The sequence below is a fragment of the Hirundo rustica genome, chromosome 9 (assembly GCF_015227805.2).
Source record: "Hirundo rustica isolate bHirRus1 chromosome 9, bHirRus1.pri.v3, whole genome shotgun sequence".
Lineage (NCBI taxonomy): Eukaryota > Metazoa > Chordata > Aves > Passeriformes > Hirundinidae > Hirundo > Hirundo rustica.
In genome coordinates, this window is record NC_053458.1 from 1471803 (window position 1) to 1498631 (window position 26829).

Sequence of the window (26829 nt, forward strand, 5' to 3'; positions counted from 1 at the left end):
CAGCTCCAGAGAAAACTGGAACACAACTGGGAGGCCTTAAACAAAAAAACAACCAAAAATTCAATCGTAAGTGTTTTTACGATCAATCCTAAGGCACCAACACGCGGAAGCCATCAGGTACAATCCCCGCGCCTTGTTGGGCACTTCCAGGTGGGAAATATCCGGCCGGGAAGGGGAGGGAATGTTCCTCCAGCAGGGCGCAGGGATGCCCCGCACTGCCAGGAGCAGAGGATCCGTGTGGATCCCGAGAGGACCGTGCCCGTGGATGCTCCCGGAGCTCGGTGCTCCTGCTCCCTTCCCAGCGGTCGGACACAAAACCAGGGAGCAGGCGGGAATGGTGTCGGGATGGGGGAGAGGAGGGAGCTCAGGCTGCGGTGTCCGAGCTCGGCTGAGCCCCTGCCCCGCTTTGCCTCCCTCCATCCAGCTCCTCCTCCAGCCTCCATCCCCTCGGTCCTTCCCCTCCGCTGGCATTCCTCCATCCCTCTCTGTTTTCCATCTGCGCCCCCCTTTCCCAGCGTTTTTTATTTACAGGTCCAAGAGAGCCACAAAAACGGCCTGGAGAGCATTTCCAGGGCTCTGATGCTTTTCCAGCAGGATTATTGCAGAGAGGGCAGCACCAAAGCTGCTGAATCAGCGCAGCCAAAGCCTCACCGGGAACGACCCCGTCCCGTCCCCATCCCGCCATCCCTCTGGAATCACCTTCCCCAACCCCGCAACGATTCCCGCGGCTCCCGTTCGCAGCCCCGATTCCAATTTTCGGAGAGTTAATCTACATGCAAATGAGCGGCGTGCATATGGCAGCGCTCCGCCGAGGACCCTCGGCTTTGTTCCACAAATGTTCCCGGCGCTGTTTTCCCGGGATGACGTCCGCGGAGTCATGGTTACAACAATGCCGCAGGAAGCATCCCTCGCCTCTCCCGCCCGGGAACAGCTGAGCCGCGCACACAGCCCCGCATCCCACATCCAGCGGGGTTTTGGATATTCCGGGGCTTGATATCCCCGTGTTTAATATCGGTGTTTTAATATCCCGGGAAGAATTCGAGGGAAATTTCTCTTCCCCGCCCCGGATCCCAAATCCAGGGCAGTTTTTGGAGGGGGCAGTCGATGTTTTAATATCCCGGGAAGAATCTGAGGGAATTTTCCCTTCCCCACCCTGGATCCCAAACCCAGGGCGGTTTTTGGAGGGGGCAGTCAATGTTTTAATATCCTGGGAAGAATCCCAGGGAATATTCCCTTCCCCACCCTGGATCCCACATCCAGCAGGATTTGGAGAGGGCAGTCAGTGTTTTAATATCCTGGGAAGAATCCCAGGAAATATTCCCTTCCCCACCCTGGATCCCACATGCAGGGGGGGTTTGGATACCCTGGTGTTTAATATCCCGGTGTTTAATATCGGTGTTTTAATATTCTGGGAAGAATCTCAGGGAAATTTCCCTTCCCCACCCTGGATCCCACATCCAGGGCAGTATTTGAAGAGGGCAGTTGAGGTTTTTTTAATATCCTGGGAAGAATCCAAGGGAAATTTCCCTTCTCTACCCTGGATCCCAAATCCAGGGCAGTTTGTGCAGGGGGCAGTCAATGTTTTAATATCCTGGGAAGAATTCCAGGGAATATTCCCTTCCCCACACTGTATCCCACATCCAAGGGGGAGTTGGAGGAGGCAGTTGATTTTTTTTTAATATCCCAGGAATAATCCCAGGGAATTTTGCCTTCCTCACCCTGGATCCCACATCCAGCAGGATTTGGAGGGGGCAGTCAGTCTTTTAATATCCTGGGAAGAATTCAGGGGAAATTTCCCTTCCCCACCCTGGATCCCACATGCAGGGGGGGTTTGGATATCCTGGTGTTTAATATCCCAGTGTTTAATATCCAGGTGTTTAAATATCCTGGGAAGAATCCTGGGGAATATTCCCTTCCCCATACTGGATCCCACATGCAGGGGGGGTCTTTAGATGGGACAGTTCATTGTTTTAATATCCTGGGAAGAATCCCAGGAAATATTCCCTTCCCCACACTGTATCCCACATGCAGGGGGGGTTTGGATATCCTGGTGTTTAATATCCCGGTGTTTTAATATCCCAGGAAGAATTCAAGAGGAATTTCCCTTCTCCACCCTGGATCCCAAATCCAGGGCGGTTTTTGGAGGGGGCAGTCAGTGTTTTAATATCCTGGGAAGAATCCCAGGGAATTTTCCCTTCCTCACCCTGGATCCCACACCCAGGACAGTTTTTGGAGGGGGTAGCCAGTATTTTAATATCCTGGGAAGAATCCAAGGGAAATTTTCCCCCATACAGCAGCAATCAAGGGGATGAGCCAGGATGAGCCAGGATGATCCCTCCCCTTTCCCTTCTCATTATATTTTAATGGCTTTGATTATTAGAAAAGTTACTCAGCGCTTCCAAATGTTCCCGAGCCGGCTCCGAGCTCTCCCGATTATTCTGTCCCTTGTCCCAGTCCCCATTCCATGCCACAAGGAACAACCAGCGATCTTCCAGACTGGAGGGACACCCAGCAGCCCCTGCGAGCTCCAGGAGAGGTGTAATTCCAGCCTGCTCTCCGTCCTATTTTCCCTCATCTCCAAACCCGCTCATTTTCCACCTTGCCAAAACGTTCCTGAGATTAAGACCCTCAAATAACAGCTCTGGAGTGGAGACAAAAAGGCCTTTTCCAGGCAGGAATCTCTACAGCTGGGCTTTCCTGGGGGTTTTTCCCTCACTACATTATCTTGTACCTCAAGATTTTTGGGCAATTCAAAATCTCCATTGGAATTCCCAAAAATTCCTTGGATTGAGGCCCAAATAACAGCTCTGGAGTGCAGATAAAAGGCCATTTTCCAGGCAGTTCAGCTTTTCTGGGGTTTTTCCCTCATTACATTATCTTGTACCTCAAGATTTTTGTGCAATTCAAAATCTCCATTGGAATTCCCAAAAATTCCTGGGATTAAGACCCCAAATAACAGCTCAGGAGTGCAGATAAAAGGCCATTTTCCAGGCAGTTCAGCTTTCCTGGGGTTTTTCCCTCACTACATTATCTTGTACCTCAAGATTTTTGTGCAATTCAAAACCTCCATTGGAATTCCCAAAAACTCCTTGGATTGAGGCCCAAATAACAGCTCTGGAGTGCAGATAAAAGGCCATTTTCCAGGCAGGAATTTCCACAGATGGACTTTCCTGTAGTTTTTCCCTCACAATATCTGCTCATAATTTGAAATCTCCGTTGGAATTCCCAAACATTCCTTGGATTAAGACCCCAAATAACAGCTCAGGAGTGCAGATAAAAGACCTTTTTCCAGGCAGGAATTTCCACAGATGGACTTTCCTGTAGTTTTTCCCTCACAATATCTGCTCATAATTTGAAATCTCCGTTGGAATTCCCAAACATTCCTTGGATTAAGACCCCAGTAACAGCTCTGGAGTGCAGATAAAAGACCTTTTCCAGGCAGTTCAGCTTTCCTGGGGTTTTTCCCTCATTACATTATCTTGTACCTCAAGATTTTTGTGCAATTCAAAATCTCCATTGGAATTCTCAAAAATTCCTTGGATTAAGACCCAAATAACAGTTTTGGAGTGCAGATTAGAGACCCTTTCCCCTCCCAATATCTCTTTGCCTCTTGGGCCTTGCGTGCAATCTGAAATCTTCACCGGAATTTCCAAACATTCCCCCTTTTCCTTTTCCCTGCCGCTCCTTCCCGAGAAACATTTCACTCCCGTCAATCTTCTCCTGATTATGCAATTTTCTCATATTTTTTTTCTCATTTCTGAATTCGCCTGCAATTTCCCCGTTATCTGTTTTCAAAGAGGCTGCTCTGGGGCGCGTTGTTTTTTTTGGGGGGTTTATTTCGGAGTCAACGACTCCCACCCGTGGCAGAAGGCAATAATTAAAGTGCAGCATTTCAGGCGTTTTTCTTGACACAACCGTTGCTTTCCCATTCTTTCCCGTGTTTTTTTTCTTTTCCCCCCCTCCACCGCTGTTTTTAAAGTGATGAGCGAGTGACAGACGTTAAATGTCGCAGGGAACCGGCAACGACAGCGAAGGATTTGGGACTGAACCCACTCCAGGCCACTCCCTGCCACAGCCTCCGCAGGGTTCAAGACAATTAAAACAATTTTGAAAAGGCCAAACCCCCAAATCTTTCATGTTTTCAGCCTTTTTTTTTTTTTTCCCCACCTTTTATTCGGGTTTTAATCATCAGCTGGATGCCTGGGATGCGTCTGCAGTCAAAGGCGTTCGGTTTTTGGAATGGTCGAATTAAAAATTTAAATTAAATTCAATTAACCCCCCCCCAATTTCTGATGAAATCTGTTTGAATTTTCAAATTCTGACCCCGATAGAACCATTCTCAGTAAATGAGGGGAGGCAAAGCTTCCACTGAAATAAAAGCAAGGAAAACTCCTTGGAAAAATATCCCAACACTCCTGCAATTCTCAGTTCAAACCTTTGAAGTTCCTACAAAAACCGGTTTTAAGATTCCAGCAGAATTGTTTAGATTGGAAGAAACCCCTAAGAGCAACTCCAACCGGGAGATCCTATGGAAAACCCCTGTCAGAAATGAATATTGTCAGATTTTAAGTAAGATCTATTGATTCCTGACGACTGAAGAGGAGCTTTTTTTCCAGGGTGGGAATAACATCCAGCATTTCACAAAGTCACCACAAACTCAAGCTCAAACACATCCAACTGCAGGTCAGAATGGAAATTTCCACCCATAGAAACACCTAAAAAAAGGAATTATTTTAGTGGTAGGCATTTTTTCCCTTTATTAGGCTCTGCTGATTGCATTTCCCCTAAAAGGATATATTTTTCTGCATTCAATGCCCTCTTTGTGGTAATTCAACCCCAAATTAGTATTTATTTCTTATTTATTTACAACTGAATGGGACCTGGGTGCTGGCACCTCCTTTAATGAGGGTTACACCCAACACAGAAAAAAAAAAAAATAGTAAATCCTGTTTGATTTAAATATCAAAAATGTTGATATTTAAAGGTCAAAACTCCCAGTGCTCCCTGTTAAAAACAGCAGTGAAAAATCGTGCCTGGTTTTAGGTGTCAGGAGCGTTTTATTGCTTGATGGAGAAAGAGACCATCAGAAATTGCTCTTAATGAAGGATCCACTTCAAACCCTAATTCAATCTCCCAAACTGCCCTGAATTAGTTCCCATTATTGCTGACCCAGGGAATTATCCAATCGTTCCCTCTCCTTCTGCATTTGTTGGCACTGAACTTTGCTCCACGTGCAGCCAACAGGGCCCAGTCTGGGAATGAGGGAATTTGATTAAAAATAAGGATCTGCATCCACAGCAGCAAACAGGGAATGGAAAACTCCAGCAGGAAAGATTCCCAGCCCTGGGAATTGGACAGCACCGTGGAGCAAAGCAGGAAATTCCCAGGAACAGAATTCACTCCACTCCTAAATTCATTTTGTCCTCTCATCATGAACATGGGATTTTGGGTTGGGTTGGGTGGGACCTTAAAGCTCACCCAGTTCTACCCCAAGCCGACCCAATCCATGATTCCAGAATATCCCGACAACAGAAACAACATTCAGAGGGGTTTAAGAAGAGAAGCCGACGGCAAAAAGAAATCATCTTTCTTTGAATCCCTGAAAATGGCCAGTAAACTGCACAACAGAATAAACAAAAATAAGATTTCTTTTTTTTTTTTTTTGAGTGAGAATTTCATGCTTCACCTCACTGAATGAACTCCTGGGTGAAGGCACAAAGTGTCCCAGGAAGCAAAGGAGCTTTTAACCCAAGAGTAAAGACAAAGTAATGTCCTAATAAATTAAAAATAAAACAATCAAGGGATAAACTCCTGAGGTGATACCTGACTGGGAACATCCATCCATTGCCACTAAAATGCTTTATAAACAAAATAAAACCTTATTAAGGATGTGATGTTTAAATTCTGGGAAGGTCTGTCCAATTGTGTCCAGAACAGAGTGAGGGATTATCCATAAAATTCGAATTAACCTTGGATCCAGGTCCTGCCTAACATAAAGGGCTGCTTTTATTCTATTCAGAGACCAAAGAATTGGATTAACAACACCAAGATTTATACTTTAGTAAGGAAGAAATACCAAATTAAATCCTGCCCGGAAAATCCTGCTGGGTTTTGGCATCACGGAGTTGGATACACAGAACTTGGGGATACAGGCAGCAACTGGAACCATTTCCCAGCACTGAAATGAGGTGAAAATTCCTCTGGGAGAGCTGCACCATTCGCCAGTTCCTCAATTCAATTAAAAAAAAAGGAATTAAATAAGAACTTCCTGGATTACACAGACCACTCATTTCAGTAACTGGAATAAAGCAAACCCAATCTCACCCCAGAGCTGGACAAGACACAATTCTGATGGATTTTTTTTAAAAAATTCCACCGCTGTTCCATATAACCATGGGTATAATTTAGGGGGATTGGGATTTTAGGGGGATTTCCTCTTTGGGGGGATGTCTGGAGAGAAGGCTTTGGTCTCACAGGGAGAGGGGATGCCCACAATAAAAAGAATTAATGGAATCCAGCTTTTCCAGCAATCCAGGTATCAATATTTGGAGAAGGGAGGAAGGGGAGGCACAGCTGCTGCTCCAGGAAAAACAAGGACAGAGTCCTGTAAATACAGTGATTCGCTGAAGACACCTGGAGGATTTGAATCTTCATGGGAGTCAAGAATCTGCTGGGAACAGACATAGAGAGGATGGGAACGTTGTAGGATCAAAGAATCCCGGAATGGTTTGCGTTGGAAGGGACCTTAAAGCCCATCCATGCCATGGCAGGGACACCTCCCACTGTCCCCAGTGGATCCAAGTCCCAGTGTCCAACCTGGCCTTGGGCACTGCCAGGGATCCAGGGGCAGCCACAGCTGCGCTGGAAATGCTTTCAAACTGAAAAAGTGGAGATTTGGGTGGGAGATTGGGAAGGAATTCCTGGCTGGGAGGGTGGGGAGGCCCTGGAACAGAATTCCCAGAGCAGCTGTGGCTGCCCCTGGATCCCTGGCAGTGCCCAAGGCCAGGTTGGACAGGGCTGGGAGCAGCCTGGGATGGTGGGAGGTGTCCCAGGGGAATGGGATGGGATTTCAGGTCCTTCCACCCAACCCATTCCGTGATTCCGTGTTTGAGCTGCACCCAGGATGTTCCTCACTCCAACGCCTTTTCCAGGCTGGCACAGGGCTGGCAGGAATCCCTTTGGACAACGACACCCAGCACAAATCCAGGGATGCATCCGGGGATGTGGCCTGTCCCTCCCAGCCAGGAATTCCTGCCCAATATCCATCGAAATCTCCACTTTTTCAGTCTGAAGCCATTCCCTGTGTGCTGTCCCTCCATCCCCTGTCCCCAGCCCCTCTCCAGCTCTCCTGGAGCCCCTTTAGGCCCTGCCAGGGGCTCGGAGCTCTCCCTGGATCCTTCTCCTCTCCAGGGGAGCACCCCCAGCTCTCCCAGCCTGGCTCCAGAGGGGCTCCAGCCCTGCAGCAGCTCCGGGATCTCCTCTGGACTCTCTCCAGCGGCTCCAGCTCCTGCTGCTGTTGGAGCAGCTCTGCAGGTGCAGTCTCACCACCCAATGCCCCCTTTCCTGCTGCCCACGCTGCTGCTCCCCGGTGCCATTCCCGCCACCTTTAACATCACGCACCGGGAGAGCAGGAATGAGCCAAGTGGGATCCGTGGCTTTTGGAACTGCAGCCATCCATTTGCCAGCAATTACTTCCCTCCCTGACCCGCAGTTCCAACAACACACGCAGAAATCAGGGCACTTTCGCCTTCCCAGGGAGGATGGAGCTTTAATTGCAGTGACTAATCAGCCTGTGCAGGGCATCTCTGACACAACAAATTCACCAATACCACGGATTTTTACGGAAAAAAAAAAACCCTCCAGGCAAAGCAGGGATGTAGCTCAACAACCCTCCTTTCCCACTGCACTCTAACCCTCTCCAGCTTTTTAGTTTTTCTTTAGAGCAGATCCAGCTTTTATTCCTTTGGAGTCATGTGGGCCAACAAAGCCCGGAGAGGCAGAGGTGGGAGGTGGAGAGCACCTGACAGAACACCCTGGCACTGCCGCCAGAGGCTCCTTTTCCCTGGATTTATGGAGTACAATGAGATTTGTACTCACCTGCATTAAAAAAAAAAAAAAAAATAGGTCTTTAAATAGATAAATGAGTAATGGTTTTTAAGACAAATGTTCTTTTACGTTCAGAGCTGTTGTTTTACTATTTGTACTACGCCGTTGTGGGGCGGCTTGCCAGGGGCCTGAAGGGGCTCCAAAAAAACTGGAGAGGGATTTGGGATAAGGGATAGAGGGATGGGGCACAGGGAATGGCTTTAAGCTGGAAAAGGGTCGATTTAGATGGGATTTGGGGAAGGAATTCCTCCCTGGGAGGGAGGGGAGGGGCTGGGCTGGAATTCCCAGAGCAGCCGTGGCATCCCTGGCAGTGCCCAAGGCCAGGTTGGACATTGGGCTTGGAGCAGCCTGGGATGGTGGGAGGTGTCCCTGCCGTGGTGGGGGGAACTGGACAATCCCTGAGATCCCTCCCAACCCAACCTGCTCCATGAGTTCCTTCAGTTCCCCACAGAAATTCCCTGGAATTCCTGCTATCCCTCTGCTGTGAGCAGAAAACCACCCCTGTGAGGAACATGTCCAGAACGTTCTGATCTCTTCCCGCCATCCAAAGCTGGTCCTAACTAATCCAAAACTTTCCAGCCTCACTCAGCAAAGGATTCAGGCTCAAGGCCTCCCAGCCTGCCCAGGGAACGGAGCTCAGGTCCTCTCCATCCTCCCTCCAAAGCTTTTCCAAGTGCCCAAATCCTGATTACGTCCCTTGCTGCAGGTTTTGTAATTATTCCTTGCCCTAAATGGGAAAAAAGTTTCCTTCTCCTGCAATTTCCGTGGAACTAAGGAAAAGCAACTGCCTGGAGAGTAAATAACACCAATTTTTAAATCTCCCCTGATGTTTTGCTATTTCTGCCTTTTTCTCTTCTGATGAAAATCTTGCTTTGCTTCTTCCTGTCTGCCACACTTTTTTCACAGCAAAATTCTGTAGCTTTTCCTAAAATTAACCTGCGAAAATGCAAATTATTTGCTCTGAGGGTGTTTCCTCAGGCTGCTCTGATGTTCCATTTTCCATTCTGGACGCAGAGGTTACAAATGAAAATACTGCTCTGCCAGCCAAATAAAAAGATGTATTGCAAGAAGAAGCAAATCGTCGTTGTAACAGATTACAAAGCACAAAACAATTCTTTTTTAGCACTGGAGGCAAAAATATCAATCCTCTCTGCTGGCCTAAAATCAAGATTTCAGTATTCAAGCAGCTCGGTTTTCAGCACAAGGCCAGTGGTGAAGTGTGATCTGCACACGGAGCTCATCCCCATGAAATCGGCTCAAACCCCCCGAAAATTAATTTAACAATTATAATTGGGAAGATGCAGCCAGATTAATGAATTCCAATTTGTGTTCTGGTTGCTTGCTGCAGTAAACAAGCGGCAACAGGAGTGGTGTGATTGTGATTCCTTGCTGGAATGCCTCCGAGAAAGCAGCCGTGAATCATCGGAACAGTCATGCTCCTCAAAGGGAAAAATCAGCCGTGAATGTGCTGAAATAACGGGGGAAAATCAATCTCTCGTGACTCCCGGCTTCCAGAATTCTCCACAGCGTCCAGGTGGTCGCTGGGATCTGACGCAGGAGCAGCTTCACCTGACAGGTGTCTGCAAAGAGTCCCAAAATCCCAGGGAAGACAACACCGGGATGGTCGTTCCTCCAGGAAGGGGAAATTCCCCACTCTGGGTAGGGTCAGCAGCCAAGAGGAGACAGAAATCTCCAGATTCCACGGGGATTCTTCCAACTCCAAATCTCCAAACTCCAATTTCCGCCAAAATCTCCAAACTCTCCAATGTCCAAACTCCAGTTTCTACCAGAGCCTGGCAATTGTGGCTAGGTCAAGGAGAGACCCCACACTCCACAAACCTTTTTTCCATGTTTTGGACTGTCCAAATTCTCCAAACTCCAGTTTCTACCAGAGCCTGGCAATTGTGGTTAGGTCAAGGAGAGACTCCACAAACCTTTTTTCCATGGTTTATACTGGAAAACAACAAACTCAGCGCCCCATAAATCCTGACCACACCATTCAGCAAAGTCCCACAGATACAAATAATTCCCACTGACACAAATAATTTCTATCTGCAATATTATTGATTCCATTAGGGGTAAAACTACTGAAATCCCCAAAAGAATTAATGGGATGGCTGTGAACATCCATAATAAAGGAACTCAAAATTGAAACATTTCATGGAAACTGCAGGTTCCCCTCGTGCTGTGCTGAGTTCAAAACTCACCCACAGGCACAGAAAAGAAAAGTTTGGCCAATTTGTGCTGGAAGCAAAACAAAGATCTGGGATTTATGTTGGAAATTCCTGGGTTTCAGCCTCGTTCATACGAGAGATCGACTACCCTCAACCACACAACAACTCAAAATTTGGAGTGGCTAAATTTCCAATTCTTATTTCAACAACAGAACTGGAACAAGTTTCACTTGTGCTCCGTCAGGACACTCTGAGGATATTTTCAGCCATTAAAATTTAATGCATTAACTGAAGGAAATTGGAAATTGTTTTCCCAAACTCGTAAAACCCAGCTCTCCAAAACCCAAAACACTGGCAGCAATCACAGGTTTAGCCGTGGTGGTTCCATGCAAAGACATTTTGAGAATGAAGAAATAAAGTGATCTCACTGCACTTTTCCACAGAATTATCCACAGGGGGCTGACTAAGGGACCAAAACCCAATTAAAAAACAGGAGATGAACCTAAACATTTTTGGGTGCAATTGCTGGATTGGGTCTGCTCCTGCTTCAAACACAGCGTGGTGCCCTGGAATATTGGTTTGCCAGGAAAAGAAAACCCAAAAAACCCCTACAAACAGAACCTGGGATAGGTCAGGACCTTAAATCCCATCCAGGCAGGGACATCTCCCACCATCCCAGGCTGCTCCAGCCCGGCCTTGGACACCTCCAGGGATCCAGGAACAGCCACAGCTTCCCTGGGAAATTCATTCCAGGTCTCCCCACCCTCCCAGGGGACAATTTCTCTCCAATATCCCATCTAACCGTGCCCTGTGGCAGTTTAAAATCGTTCCTCCTTAACTTAAATCCTATTTATCGTGTGGCTCCTTCCCTCTGCCATCAGCCTCCCTTTCCTGCTCCATCTCCTTTCCTGTTGTCCCTCTGGACACAAACTCCTCTGGAGCTGCTCCTGCCCCACATCCAGAGTGACCACAGCTCCTGTTCCTGTCCCCCCAGCCCCTGGATCATCCCAAAGCCCCAGATACCAAATCCTGGAGCTGAGGGATCTGCTGATCCTCGGGCTGGGGAATGAAATCCCACGGGAGCCAAGAGCCAGGCCCAGCCCTGCTGCTGTCCCCTGCCAGGGCAGCCCAGTGCCACCATGTAATGGGACACCAGGGATGCCTTTTTTGGGCTACCTAAAAACAGAGCCCAGACAGAATTCAGAGACTAAAAATCTGTTCCGTTTATCAAAGGGCTTTCAGGTACATTTTGGGCAGACAAAGCCCCCAAAATGGATGACGGGTCACGGGTTTTCACACTTTGGTAAGTTTGGTCCATTTGGATATTTGGGGTTAATCTTCCAATTACAGCTTCAGCTAATGAAGTCATTTACCCCAATTTTGCTCCCCCAACTCATTTTTGTTAACATTTCCCAGGGTCTGAGGCAGTGAGGTGCCCTCGATCCCCAGGCCTGGAGAGGAACTGTTGTGTCTGACCAAAATGGGAGAGCAGCAGCTCACCCTGTGCGTGGAGTTTGGAGTTCTACACTGAAGAACGACAGGATCACAAACAGATGAAAAACAGAAAAGCCGCAATCCCGAGGCATCGCTAGGACAGCGCCGTCCCTTCCCCTGGGCACACACACCCACCGGGATTCCAAAGGGACAAGGGACAAACAGGCACCACCCGGATGCTGCTGAAGCTCGGAAACATCCAGCACAGAAAATTCCTGCTGCTCTGTCCTCAGGAGACTCCGGCCTGATGACCTGGAGATTAATCTTGTGCAGGGAACGTAAATCCAGGGAGAGCAGCGGGAGGCCCACGCGTGTCACACCAATCAGAACCAGTTCAGCCAAGGATTAGAGCAGGGCAACGAGGGAAAACACTTTAAAAGCTCAAGCCAGGGCCTCGAAAACATTGAAAAAATATGAAGATGCACCCCGTAATTCTAAAAACTAAACTCAAGATTAGAAATGTGCCATTCCTCACCCCAGCTTGAGTGCAAATTCATGCACTCCCTGCGAGGCGCGGCCAGGCAAAAGCAGGATCAAAAATAGACATTCCGGCTGATTAAATCCTCAGCTAAACAAATTGTCTACAGGAAAATGCATTAGAGAGATGCGAGAGCAGCAGGACGCTCGGATGAAATTGGATTCTCTGGATGGTGTGTCTGAAGCATTCCAAATTCCCTTGTTTATCAGGAGAAATTAGCACAATGGGGATACGCCGGGCACGGAAATTTGGCGCTCGCATTTGGAACGTGTGGGAGAAATTAGATGGGTTTGAAAGGAAATAAAAAACCAGCAGAAGAACCCCATGGGATTAGAATATAGGAGGATTAATATAAGAAAACAGCCCTCTTTTAGCTAAAATAGTTATGCTGATTGTCAACATTTGTTTGCAGGTATTAATACAAAAATAAAATCATCTTAGAGTGGCAAAAGATAAAAGTATTACCAGGAATATTGGAATGAAATGCAGAATAGAAGTGTGGATTACTAAAAAAAAAAAATCTTCTAGGCCGCTGTATTTACTAAATATGAATAGTCCTGATCATTTGGTGTATTAAAAATACATTTGAACACAGGGTGGATAATAAAAAATACAATAAATTAATATTGTGATGAAAAATCCTTCAGTACTTAGCCAGGAATCCCAGATTTTGGGGTGAGGGGAAGGAAAACAAGAACAAGTAACTCCGAATTCCTTCAAAGATGGTCAATTCTCTATTTGCACGACATCCATACATCCTATTCAAGATAAATGCCAAGCTCTATGGAAATCTGATGGATCATTTTCAAAGATCACTCAGTGGCGCTGAAAGGATGACTGAAACTGCTGACAAACAAAGCAGCCAGAGGATGAAAACAGGATCTCGGTCCTATGAGACCTGGGATAATTTTTCCATCCCCAGATGATCTCCTGGAAAATACATTAGTGACAATTCCAGATCAGGAACGGCTGCAGCAGGTACTTGTTATTCCTTCTTCTCATCGATCTCCAGTTTTTTAATTGTGGAATCAAGCCAAAAACCCTAAAACCAAGTAACAGCCCTCAAAAAAATGACATTTTTCAGCTCGGTAACCGAACCTTTGTCACGAAACCATGAACTAATCAAGATCACAGTTGTTAAGCACTAAGAAGCTTTTAATCTTGGTTATTCCTTTCAGTTGAGTCATTACTCGAATATTTTCTTGCCTTCCTGAAATGATTAACGGTGGTGACCTTTTCAAACTCGGGCAGGATCTTCCCTGCATGCAAAACAAACCCACAAACGCTTCATTTAAATACAGCCCCAACCCAATCTACCCCCCTCCACAAAAAAAAAAAAAAATCTCTGTCAACAATTAACTGAACGCTCAGGAAGTCAAATAAAAAAATGTGTGGTTGGTGGTGGCTTTGTTTTGAATCCATTTGTCCTCTTTAATATCCTGCTCGAGGCAGGAATTACTGGTGACAAAACCAGTCACAGTTCTCACATCAATTTAATTCAGAGCTGCACAGATCGATTTTGCACCACAAAATCCTCCCAGCCCTGCTCCCAGATCCACAGGAAAGCCCTACGGAAGAGCAGGTCCTCAGAAAAACAAGCCCCCAACCCCTTCTAAATAAACAAATCAATAAAATTATACCCCAAAGCCACGGCTGGAGCAGCAAAAAATCAAGGAAAAAGGGATTGGAAGGAGACGTCTGTCCCGAAAAAAGGCACTGAAGGGAGAGCTCTGAAATTCCAAGTAATCAGTGCTTTCTTTTTGTCTCAGGTAAAATTACTGGGATTTTGGGAGCAGTTCTCTCTCTTGGAGCAGGAGCATCCACTCAACTCTTATAAGCTACAGGATTCTCAACTTAGGGGGATGGAAAATGGGAGTATCAGGAAATTCCCTGTCCTGGGATCACACTGGAATAAAGGGAAATAAAGGGTTATTTGTCAATGGGAACAGCAGGTAATGGGAACATCAGGAAATTCCTGACACTGGGATCACACCAGAATGGGAAATAAAGTTATTTGTCAATGGGAATGTCAGGTAATTTCCTACTGGGATCACACTGGAATAAAGGGAAGTAAAGAGTTATTTCTCAATGGGAATGTCAGATAATTCCCTACGGGGATCACACTGGAATAAAGGGAAATAAAGGGTTATTTCTCAATGGGAATGTCAGGAAATTCCCGACACTGGGATCACACCGGAATGGGAAATAAGAGTTATTGTCCATGGGAATGTCAGGAAATTCCTACCCCTGGGATCACACCAGAATGGGAAATAGAGTTATTTGGCAATGGGAATGTCAGGTAATTCCCTTCCAGCATGAACACCGGAATGGAAATAAAGGGTTATTTGTCAAGTACAAACAAACGTTTTCTGGAGTTTCTATGCATTCCTGTAAATCCCAAATCCCTCAGAACGTGTCTGCCTGGAAAGGTGACACGTGTCACAATGCTCGTTCTCCCAGTCTCAGGAATTCTTCCCGTGCCTTTGAAACGCAGCGCTTCAACTGCTGCAAACCCAGATCAAGAGATCCAGGGTGAAAATGGGGCTGGGCGAAAACTCTGGATCCGGGGCTGCTGCTCCCAGGATTGAACATTCATATCCCTGCTTTCATTCTTGTCCCTCGTGGAGATCTGCTTTTATCTCTCCCATCTCTTTTTAACCTTTCTCTGTGGTAATTGTATTTGTTAATCGTGTTAATTAAGGCTTCGAGCTCACCAGGGAACATCCTCCCCTTTGTTTTGTCAGGCCTGGCAGAGGGACAGCGTCAAAAATGCTTCAGATATTTGGATAAACAAATCTGGATCCATGGGAGAGAAGCTCCTGAAATTTCCCTCCTGTGTTTGGAACCAAACTTTCCCCGCCTCGTAAATCCTGGCGCTTTAGGAATATAATCTTATGGAATTAGAATTACAGCTTCTGGGGAGAGATTTTAATATCGACTAATAAAAAAATCCATGCTAATTAAATTGTCCCTCTCTCAGCCAAGAGCCGGTGCCCTTCAAAGGTCCACAGGCTTCAACCCCCGAATTTGTTGTTTAGTTAAATGCTGGGTGTTTATTCTCTTTGTTTACAGCCAAAACCGCTGGATTTTAATCTATATGACAGAGTTCCTGAATTAGCAAGCCTGAATTATTCATTAGCTACTTAGCCAAATGCTCTCCCCAAGCCCCCAGTCGTTTTCAACTGAACAAAACCACATTAAATATTCTATTTTTTTCTCCCTAAACACCGCTTTTTTTTTTTTTTTTTTTTTTTTTTTTTATTTTATTTTATTTTCCAAGAGATTCCTTAAGGCATGCCGACTTTTGCCTGGAGTGATCCCGGGCCAAAAGGCACATTTAATAATCTGCTTCACTTCCCTCTCCTCCCTTTCCCTGAGCCGTGAATGGAAGTGAAAGCCAAATCGGAGCTGAGCTTGTTCTCTCCGCAGAACCGCGTCCGGACGCAGGGGCTGATCTGCCCCTGATCTGCCATTCCCGCTTTGTGCCACTGCTCCCGGCCCCGCTCCCTTCCCCACGGAGCGAACTGCGATGTGACAGCGGCTGCTGCCGCTCATTCCCAAACCGCTGCTTCCCCCAGGAATTGCCTCCCACCGCGGGACACCTGAACGAACCCACCCAGGGAACGCTCGTTCTGAAGCGCCGGAATAACTGGAATTTCTTCCTCTTTGCCTTCACTAAGAGAAAGCAGAGATAAGCCAAGACCAGGTTTAGGGGAGCCATTTATCCCGAACAACTCGAAATTTTGATATTTGACAATATAAGACGGTGGGAAGCACACAAAAAATACAAATAAATTGAATAAATAAATGCTGAACCAAACCAACAGGCAAGGCAATGCCTGAGGGTCGAATCTCCGGCTTGACCTCTCCAGTTACCCCCAGCCCACACCAGTTCTGACTGCCCAGTCACCGCGTTTGTAAATTTTAACTCGGAAATTCCATCTCTTCGAGATTTTGGGAATATTTCCCTCATATTGCCACACACTAAACTCTAAATGAGTATTGAAAACATCAACCCCAAATATTTCTGAGCTTGCTTCCATCCTCATTATTTACACCGTTAATAAAGCAACTCTAATTACCGTGCTTGATTATTTTCTGCTCCTTAAAATCCCAGAACCAGAAATGTTGGAAAAGACCTCTAAGATCAAGTCACTGATCATTGATATTCCTCTCCCACCTTCCAGCACTGAAGCCAAATCCTGGTTTTTCGTCTAATTGTGCTTTTCAGATTTAAATAATAAGCGAAAAGAATTAACAGCAAAATTAATAAAAAGACTGGTCTGAAATGTGGGTGTGAATGGTATTTGAGTGTGAATGATGTCCAGTGGCAGAAGTAATAGGGATGAGTGATCCAGATTGGGATCAACAGGAATTCTCTGACAAATCCAATTGTCAGCCCAGCCCACGAGGAGAATTCCTAATTTTTCCATCTGTTCTTGCACGATAGATCCATGAGCTTAATTCACAATATTTTTTCAAGTTCCGCTTTGTGATTAACATCGATTGAAGTCCTTTTAATGAACTGCAGCTGATCTGAGCCCACCTCAAGCCCGGCTGGAGGCGATTCCGAGCGTTCCCAGTCCGAGGTTGTTAGCGGGGAAACGCGAATTCCCAACAATACAAATAAACACCTCAGAGCCACCTCTCCGGAGGGATTTCCAGCCCACAGAGCCCTGTGAGTTCCTCAACCTTCCTTGGAGACCTGGATCTTGTTGCCAAGGAACCCCAGTGGTGTGGACTCCCCATGGAATTGTTCAAGGATAGGCTGGATGAGCACCCCGGGTGTCCTTTAGGCTCCCTCCCAACTCAAACCATTCCAGGTTTCTGTAATTCACAGAATTCCAACCCACGGAATCCCAATCCGAAGCTCCAAGGCTGTTCCCCAAACCTCCTGATGCATTCCAAGCACGGCTGAGGATTACTCCCACTCCGTTCACCCCGGGCTGACCAACTGAGCATTTACAAGTTGCTACAACAGCTTTTTTCTTCTTCCCTGTAAAGCAACAACTGACAAGGCCGAGCCAAACAGGGATGATCGGATCCGGCGGATCCCGATTGGGACGCAGACGGCAAAGCCGGAGCTGCTTCCTGGGAAAGGCTGCAAAAATAGCAAAGGCTGACATTTCAGGATTTTTCTCCTTCCTTCTGGAGGCAGCTTGGAAGTGCAGCAGAGCAGATTTCCATCAACCTCTGCTTGAAAAACCAAAGTCTGAAGTCTGGGAGGTTGGGGAAGGTGGTGGTGTTGTTGGAGGAAGGGTGGGAGAAGAGAACCTTGTGTTTATAGGGAAGAAAAAGCTGGAAAAAACATCCAACAGCTGAGTCTGGATCCCGGACTGGAGCTGGCCAAGACACTGGACTGCAGGGAAACCCTTCCAGATCAGGTTTGTAGAGATCACCCCAGCTCCATCCTGTCCCACCTCCTCCCTCTTGCTCCCTCTTTGCCATTATCCCAGTGGGATCACCTGGATCTCAGAACCAACAGAAATCTCCTGAGGCAGCAGGATTGCTCCTCATGGATCCCTCTCCAAATTTATGGATATCACTTACACGACAATGGAGTTGTCTGAGGGTTTTGCGGTTTTGTTTTTTTCTTTTTTTGCGGTGAGGACATAATTCCCCCTTTGTTCCCAGCTGTCTTCGAGAGGAAAACCAAATCCATAAATGCTGTCCCTGGCTCTGCCTCAGAAATCCATTTGCTGCTTTCATCCATCTCCCGTGGAGCTGAAGGAGGCTCCAGACGAAACTGATATCCAACGGTACCAAGCCCAAAGCCGCAATTTATGAACACCCTGCGACGTCTCCAGGAGTTTGTTTACAAAGGGATCCAGGGGTTTAATCCAATAGGAGACTCCTGGGAAAGGGGAACACTGGGCCCAGCACCAGTGAGCTGAGTCCATGGGGGAGGTGACACCAGGGCCAATTTGTCCCCCTGTCCCAGCCCTGACCTCCAGCAGCTCCCCAGAGCAGTCTGTTAGGAGGAGGCAGCCTGGCAACCCAGGTTTAAAAGGAAACATTCCCTAAGGACAAGAGAAAGCTTTGGAAAATAGCCAGATGCGCAGATCTAGCCATCATTAATTTATAGCGATCCCAGTTCTATAATTACCATTTGCTCTCAAAACTTTCCTCCTTCAGTCAGGCACTAAGGAAAAACTCAAATATAAAATGCTGTCCAGCACTCCCATATCCAGCAGCAATTCCAGGACAAATTCCCAGGTTTTGGAGATAAGGCAGGATGACGAACACGAGTTTCTTGTGCTGTGAATTCTCCTTATTTTCCCATAATTTTAGGATGTATGAACAGCACCAGAGCTGGATTTACTTTCCCTTCTCCTTTTCTCTCTTTGCCTTGCCCTGTGCTCCTTGTCAACCCCTTCCCGAAATTCCACATCACGTGTTTGATGCTTTTCCATTCTTTCTCCACCTTCCTCAGGAAAAAAAAAATAACAGAATAAAAGAATCCCTAGGTAAGCAAGAGGACAGTTTATCCAGGCAGGATAAAATCACAGGATACCCTGAGTGGGAAGGGACCCACAGGGATCATCCAGGCCAACCAGACACCCCAGAATTCCAGCCTGTCCCAGGGAGCGCTGTCCATGCTCCCGAGCTCTGCTGCATTAACAACTCTAGTTAATAACACATAAATTGACTTCCTGTGATGTTTTAAAGCACAGAAATCTGAAAATACCTTTGAACCTACAAGGCCTGGATGCCGTTGCTGAGTTCCCTTAAACCTCATTTTTATGGAATGAGCTCTGAAATACACCGGGCTCAGCTGCGCCGATTAGCTCAGGAATAACGGATCCAATAACATGGAAAAGCTGATTTTCTGTAATTGTTAGGGAAGGCAGCATCCACCTAATGAGGCTGTCCATCATTCTGCGGTGTTTTTACCTGCAGGGTTCATTAAAGCTTTTGGAAACGGAGCTGCAGCACAAAACATTTTAAGAATATACAGAAAAACCTAGGGGAAAAAAAAAAAATCCCAGGGAAAGGAGGCTCAGGGGGGAGCCTGTGGCTCTGCACAATTCCTGATAGGAGGGGACAGCCAGGGGGAATTTGGGCTCTGCTCCCAGGGAACAGGGACAGGAGCAGAGGGAACGGCCTCAAGCTGATGTTTAGGACGGGTATCTGGGTAATTTTTTCCTGGAAAGGAAATCCATTGGAAAAGGCCCCACCAGGGCAATGGTGGAGACGGCCTGGAGCAGCCTGGGATGGGGGAAGGTGTCCCTGCCCATGGCAGGGGGTGGGTGGGATGATTTTTAAGGTCCCTCTTATCCCAAACCATTTATGATTCCACGATCCCCTAATCCCTGTGGAACCCCTGAGGTGACGCCGGACAATCCAAGTAAAACGCCGGGATTATTCAGAACCAAAAAAGCTAAAAAATGACCAAAAAAAACCACCCCAAAAACCCAAAAAGGATGAAGGAACGTCGAGATCTGCGGTGAAGCCAACCCACAGAGCCTAAAGGATGATAAACCAGGAATGTGTCTGCCACAGTCTGTCCTGGCAACCGAGCGGAGCCCGGGAGGAGCCAAGTGTGCATCCCAACAACACCGCCCAAACGTGGGAAGTGTACATCCCAAAAACACACAGCCTCAACGCGGGGATGCTGCCACCAGGGAAGTTCCACACATCAACACTTCCAACAAAGCCAAGCCCAGCAGGAAAACCTCCCGGAGAAACCCTTTTGCCACAGAAAATTTCGCTTCGGCTAAGCCCACGCGCGAGGGTTGGAGGCCAGGGATTCTCCAGGCAGGCCTCAGCCACCACGGATCCTCTGGGAATGTTTATTCCTCAGAGATTTGGACACTGCAAACTTATTTAAAGGGATTAAACCTTATTTAAAGGCATTAAAAACTATTTAAAGCTATTAAAACTCCAGAAATAATTTCTCTGAGAAGGAAACTGCTCCCTTCCTCTCTCCCCTTCCCAGGGAACGGCTGAATCCGTCCAACTCCAATTACTAATCCAAGGATCTGTTGTGTTTTGCTGGGATTTTGAACAGCTGGGCACTATTTTATCACCATCTTTTCCCACATATGTGGCTGGGGGATGAAGGAAGTTGCTCCTTTCTGTTTTCCATGGATTCAGCCAGGGCTGGGAGCCAATTTCCCTGGAGAGAGCAGATGTAGGGATGGCACAGCTGGTTCCGTGCTTGTTGTGTGGGCTCGTTTCTGTCTCCTCCTCACCTCCGTGTCCTTCGCAATCCCTCCTCCGAGTGCTGAGGAATTCTCCTCGGAGATGGAGACAGATGGGAGAACACACTCAGCTGAGAAAAAGTGAGGAACCCTCTGGTTTTCCCCCCATCCTTTTCCCTACTCCCTTCAGTTTGTTTCTCCTGAAACTTTCCACGGAGAATTGAGAAACACAGCGTGTCCAACCCCAGCCCCAGCCTGGAAGGGGGAGAATCATCCTGCTTTTTTCCAAACTGGGAAAAGAAGCTGGAAATCACATCACCAGAGGGTGAGAAACACAAGCAGAGCAGCTCAGCAAAGCACAGCCAAGGGTGTTCCCAACACTGGGATATGGGAATGCATCCTGCTAAATGCGGAGCGGAGTGGAAACGGCTCCAGCAGCACATCCCGAGAAATCCCAGAATCACCCAGGCTGGAAAAGACCTCTGAGATCACCCGGCACGAGTGACAGACACCGGGTTTGTCTCAAAAGCAGGAATCAGCTCCTCCAGGCCAAAGCCTGGGAGAAGGTGGCCAGGAGAGCTTGGATCTGGGATCCTGGAATGCCAGTGCTGGGCAGGGCCACCTCAGCAGAGCGGGAAACACAGGGGTGGCACAGGGAGCCACCAGGAGCTCCTCCACCAGCACCAAACCAGCGGAGAAATTCATGGATCTCATCAATTCATGGATCTCATCAATTCCACCAGCACCACCAAAACACCAGAGAAATTCATGGATCTCATCAATTCCATCAGCACCAAACCAGCGGAGAAATTAATGGATCTCATAAATTCATGGATCTCATCAATTCATCGATCTCATCAATTCCACCAGCACCAAACCAGCGGAGAAATTCATGGATCTCATCAATTCATGGATCTCATCAATTCCACCAGCACCAAACCAGCGGAGAAATTCATGGATCTCATCAATTCATGGATCTCATCAATTCCACCAGCATCAAACCAGAAGAGAAATTCATGGATCTCATCAATTCATGGATCTCATCAATTCCACCAGCACCAAACCAGAAGAGAAATTCATGGACCTCATCAATTCCACCAGCACCAAACCAGCGGAGAAATTAATGGATCTCATAAATTCATGGATCTCATCAATTCATGGATCTCATCAATTCCACCAGCACCACCAAAACACCGGAGAAATTCATGGATCTCATCAATTCCACCAGCACCAAACCAGCGGAGAAATTCATGGATCTCATAAATTCATGGATCTCACCAATTCATCGATCTCATCAATTCCACCAGCACCAAACCAGCGGAGAAATTCATGGATCTCATCAATTCCACCAGCACCAAACCAGCGGAGAAATTCATGGATCTCATAAATTCATGGATCTCATCAATTCATGGATCTCATCAATTCCACCACCACCAAACCACCACACAAATCCATGGATCTCATCAGTTCCTGTTCTCCTCAGCAATTCCAGGGAAATACTCTCCACAATTCCACCTTTCTGAAGCACCACTCCATTGAATTCTTCCATATTCGGCTCCATGATCACAGAACAAAACCCAGCACCATAATTTGACCATTTCCATTCGCCTCCATGAAATTCTGCAGCTTCCAGGAATTTGAGAGCTCCGTTGTTAACTCACCAGGCTTGGAAAAATCTCAGCTGGATTTTGCCATCTTATTTAACTCCCCGAATTCCTGCACGGGAGATTGGTGTGCCACGAAAACACAGCGTCTTTGCCAAAAATACGATGGATATTAAAATAAAATTATTTATATTTGATATTATATTTTGAAAGACAAATTGCTGGCTGTGCTTTAGCTGCACTGAGGGATAACCAAGAGAAAAACCAGAGCAAAATTTCCTAATATTTAATTTCTGCTCTGTTCTGTGTTTTCTTCATCCATGAGGTAACAGGTAATTATAAAAAATATTGAAGCAAAAATGTGAATTGATTTGGGAAAAATCCACAAAAACCTTAATTAAGAAAAGACAATCAACATCATGTTGTAGAAATCCCTTCTTTAAAAGCTCACCAGAGCCCGAATAAATAAAAACCGAATAAATTATTCTGGTTGGAGAAATGTTCACGGAATTCCAGGATGGTTTGGGTTCTAAGGGATTTTAAACCTCATCCCATTCCCATGGGCAGGGACACCTCCCACTGTCCCAGGTTTCTCCAAGCCTGTCCAATAGTTCCTTGAGGAACTGTTTATAATTTTGAGCCTAAATCCAGCCAAACAAAGGAACCTGTGTTATAAATTGCAGAGTGCACATGGAAAACACTGAATTTTGGGATCTTCCAAGACATTGCTGGCAAGGACCTTGCTATGGGGGTAAAACGGATGATTTGAAGTTCTTGCTTGGCAAAAATAAGATAGAAGAGGTGTAAAAATCAAAGATATTTTTTAATTATTCCTTTGGAATCCTCGAGGTATGGATGGGGCGAGGGAGAGCAGATTGTGGGATGTGGAATGGGAATGCGCTGGGATTTGGCTGGCAGGAAAAAGAGCTGAGGACCATCTCCAGGAGATGCTGCTCCCTCTTCCAGTCACTCCAAAGGAAACTCGCCAACTCCAAAATTTCCATGGCTTCTGCTTGCCTTTTCCCCCCCAAAATGCACCAAGGGGTACGACGGGAATTATCAAAGGAAGAAGGAGCATGTGGAATTCCGGGATCTCTGAGGCAAAACTGCCAGAAGCAAGACAGGAATGAGCCCGGTGGGTTCTGGTGGAGGAAAATCCCAAAGCTACAGAGGTTTTGTGCTGTTCTTTTGTGGGAATGAGGCATTTGGAGACGGGATCCGGGGTTTGGAGCAGGCAGGGGTGAGACTGACACAGGTCTGGAGGTCACTGTGGTGACACGTGGATCGTGGCCAGTGGGAACGGCCGTTCCCTGAGGAAAAGAATCATTTGGATCATGGAAACACTTGAATCATGGCCTTATTCTTTAAAAAAAGCAACATTTGCTTTCTTATTTTTTTTAATCTGACTGGATATGGGAGCAGCCTGTGGTGACACAGATTCCATCAGCAGCAGCAGGAGAAGGAAATTGCCAGAAAAGTATTGTCAGAAAAGCAGGAAAACGCCTGGAAAAGGCCATTACCTCAAAGGGAAAGAGGAATGAGGGGAGGCAGAAAACTGGAAACAGGAAAAAGGAGCAGAAGATTCCTCGAACAACGGCATCGATGTGGTGAAAATGCTGATTTACCACCCCCAGGGTGAGGAAGTTCCCTGGTTAGGAGGCTGGAAAAGTTACAGATCCCATAAAATCCACCATGGATTAATTCCCTGGCTTGGCGCTGCTGTTTGCCTGGTATTCCCATTGATTCCCATTGATTCCCATTGATTCCCATTGATTCCCAAGGCAATTCCTTCCCTTCCCAGCTCCCACAAAGGGCACCTTACATAAGTGGCATTGGGCTGGGCACAGGTGAGGCTGCTCCTGCCCCACATCCCGATCCCAAAATTCCCCAGCACACCCAGGGGCTCAGCTGGACCCCACAGCACACCTGGAACACCCCCCAGACACTGCAAGGAAATGCTGGAGCACAGGGAAACCTTGATATTTTAAATATTTAAATTAAATTGAAGCTGGGTTTGGTGTGTGGTTCGTGTTGAGGGTGTGCTCGCACTTTTAAGAGTGATTTTCTTAATTTCTATATTTATCTCTTTCTTATCTAAGCCTAAAACAATTCCAAATCACCTGATACTAAAAAGTCCTAAAAACTGAGTTGAAAACCTTCCCGTTTTTTCCATTCAGAGGGATCCCACCTCCTCTACAAGTTGATCCCACTTCCATCTCCAAATGGAACATCTGAATTCTTTTTTTTTGCCAACAGATGCTGAGTCTGGTCCCATTGTGCTCCCCTAATTCCCAGCTGGACCATCTTTCCCTCGTTTCTCTGGATAGGCTGCTGGGATCAGATGAGCTCCACAACAGATGTTCCAGGGAATTAATGTGAATAACCCCAAACACCGGTGACTCCAAGCAATTAAAATCCCCAAGAACGCTCTGGAGCTGTTACGGCTCATAACCAGCTTGAGGTTGTTATTACTGCTTGGATTGAAATTAAAAACAAACAAACAAACAAACAAAAAACCCCAAACAAACAAACAAACAAGCAGGGAATCCGCAGGATTCCGGAATTCTAAAGGAATGGGGAAGTGATGGATATACGGCTGTGTGAGGAGGGATTCAAAAATTCACATTACTCAAAAGTTTTCTGGTTCAATTCCCACGCTCAGCTGGGATATTTTGGGATTTAAAAGGTGGATCCTGCAAGGAACATCCAGGGGAAATTTAGGAAATGAACCTCACGGATTGTCCTGGATTTTATTTTATCTTTTGATGGCTGTTTATGGTTTAAGCAGGATAAGTGACCCTCAGAGGCAGCCCCAATCAGCTGTAATGGCACCCAAATCGACTCTTTGGGGTTGGACATTTGTGGGGATGGGAAAGAAGCTTCTCAGCCAGGATTCCCTGGGAAAAAAAGGTGGAAAAGAGGGAGATCTGTAACCAGCAAAAACTGTCTCAAAGCCTTTTCCAAGATTTAACCCTGAGAGTTAAATCACCCTGAGCTGAGAGAGCAAAAGAAAAAATGTGTCCTGAAGGCTCTGAGATGAATCCCTGGGCTCTGAGATGAATCCCTGGGTTCTGAGATGTGTTCTGAGATGAATTCATGGGCTCAGAGATGAGTCCTGGAATGAATTCATGGGTCCCGAAATGAATCGATGGGCTGTGAAATGAATTCCTGGGTTCTGAAATGAATTCATGAGTCCTGAAATGAATTGATGGGCTCTGAAATTAATTCCTGGGTTCTAAAATGTGTTCCAAGATGAATTCATGGACTCTGAGATGAATTTCTGGGCTCTGAGATGAATTCATGGCCTCTGAGATGAATTCCTGAGTTCTGAAATTATTCCATCGGTTCTGAAATGAACTAACGGGCTACCAAATAAATTCACAGGTCACGAAATGAATTCCTGGGCTCCGCAATGAAATCCCGGGCTCTCCCACACAACCACACCGCGCCTGGGAAAGTTGCCGGCGGCTGCCTTTGTTCCCGGGAATAAAGGGCTGGCTTTCCCCCGGAGAACGGCGGCTGAAGGCGACAGCGATGGAGGCCCCGCACCGAACATCATCCCCCGGCCGCTTTTCCGCTCCATCCACCGCCGGGAGAACCCGGCAACGACCCGCGCTCGCCCTCCCCACTTCCAACCACAGCTCCGCCGGTTTGAAACCCGGGTTAAACCCGGTTTAAACCCGGCACGGCTTACCATGTGTGTGCCACCGTGAAGCGACGGCGCTGGCGGATGCTTTTATTCACCAGCAACTTTCTGAAAAAGCAGGGAGAGTTCCTGGGCGAGCTGCGAGGAGAAATCTTTGGCGACGTGGGTCTGTTCCCGGACAGCTTGGGCAGCTCCAGCTCCAGGTGCATCTGCTCCTTGAAAGTCCTGATGTAGACCTCGGCCTCGGGAGCGGCGATTTCTCGGGAAGGCTCCCTGGCCGTCATCGCCGCGGCGCCGGGCGAGCTGCGAGCGCTCAGGCACGGCCAGGGGCGAGCATCCCGCGATTCCCGGCGCTGGGAAAGCGGAGCCGCCGCCGCTCGCTCAGCGCATCCCCGGCTCTGCCCGCTCCTTCCCGGCAAAGACGCTCCCGGTGTCGTGGCGGCGGCTCATGAAAAATTCATCGGGCTGCGCTCCAGCATCCCGCCCTCCCCCGAGCGGGAGAAGAGCCGCGTTTTCAGGGATCGGTTCCAGGGAGCCCGCTCCGCCCGGGGCTCTCGGGCCGGGCTTTCATTGAGAATTAGTTTTGCCCGCACCGCCGTGGCTCCACCCGAGCCGCGCTCATTGGCTCGGGGTTGTTTTGACAAGCGGGCTCTGTCCTGCCCTCCTGGCATTCCCAGGAAATTTTAAGGACCTGTTCGACATCCCGGTATTGGTCCCGGGCACTCCCCGGCTCTGGGAGGGATGGGAGAGCGCTAGGAGTGGAGATAAAGGCTAAAAGGGAACGGAAAACAAAGGCGAGGAATTCTGTCCCGCAGGAATAAAGCATGCGGGAATTCCCGCTCCATGGAAAGGTTCCACCGTCCTGGGATGAAGAGCCAAAAAAACCCTCAGCCAAATCCAAGCACTGGGGAGCTGGCAGCTCCCTCCCAAGTTAATTCCAATGATTTTTAGAGTCTATGTATTTCAGACAGAAAAAAAAAAAAAAAAAAAAAACCACTAAAACAACAAACCAGGAATTTTGTATCTGGATATAAACACCATGAAAGCAAGTTCTGCTTTCCCAAGGATAAAAAGCGATGTCCAGGGAAAGAAGTTAAAGACAAGGAGCTGAGTGTAGGAGCACAATAAATCCCTGAGGGAGGAGCGTTTTTCAAACTGGTCAAAACCAGGTGACCAAAAATGC

General features: G+C 47.2%; 1 protein-coding gene across 1 annotated transcript in view; it reads right to left on the reverse strand.

Annotated features, from left to right (window-relative positions):
* PDE4B (phosphodiesterase 4B) overlaps positions 1–25941 on the reverse strand; it is a 143031-nt gene extending 117090 nt beyond the window's left edge. The window contains exon 1 of the mRNA XM_040072606.2: positions 25695–25941. Coding sequence (XP_039928540.1) covers positions 25695–25930 — 236 coding nt within the window. The 5' untranslated portion in view covers positions 25931–25941. The remainder of the gene's footprint in view (positions 1–25694) is intronic.
* Positions 25942–26829: the final 888 nt, after the last annotated feature.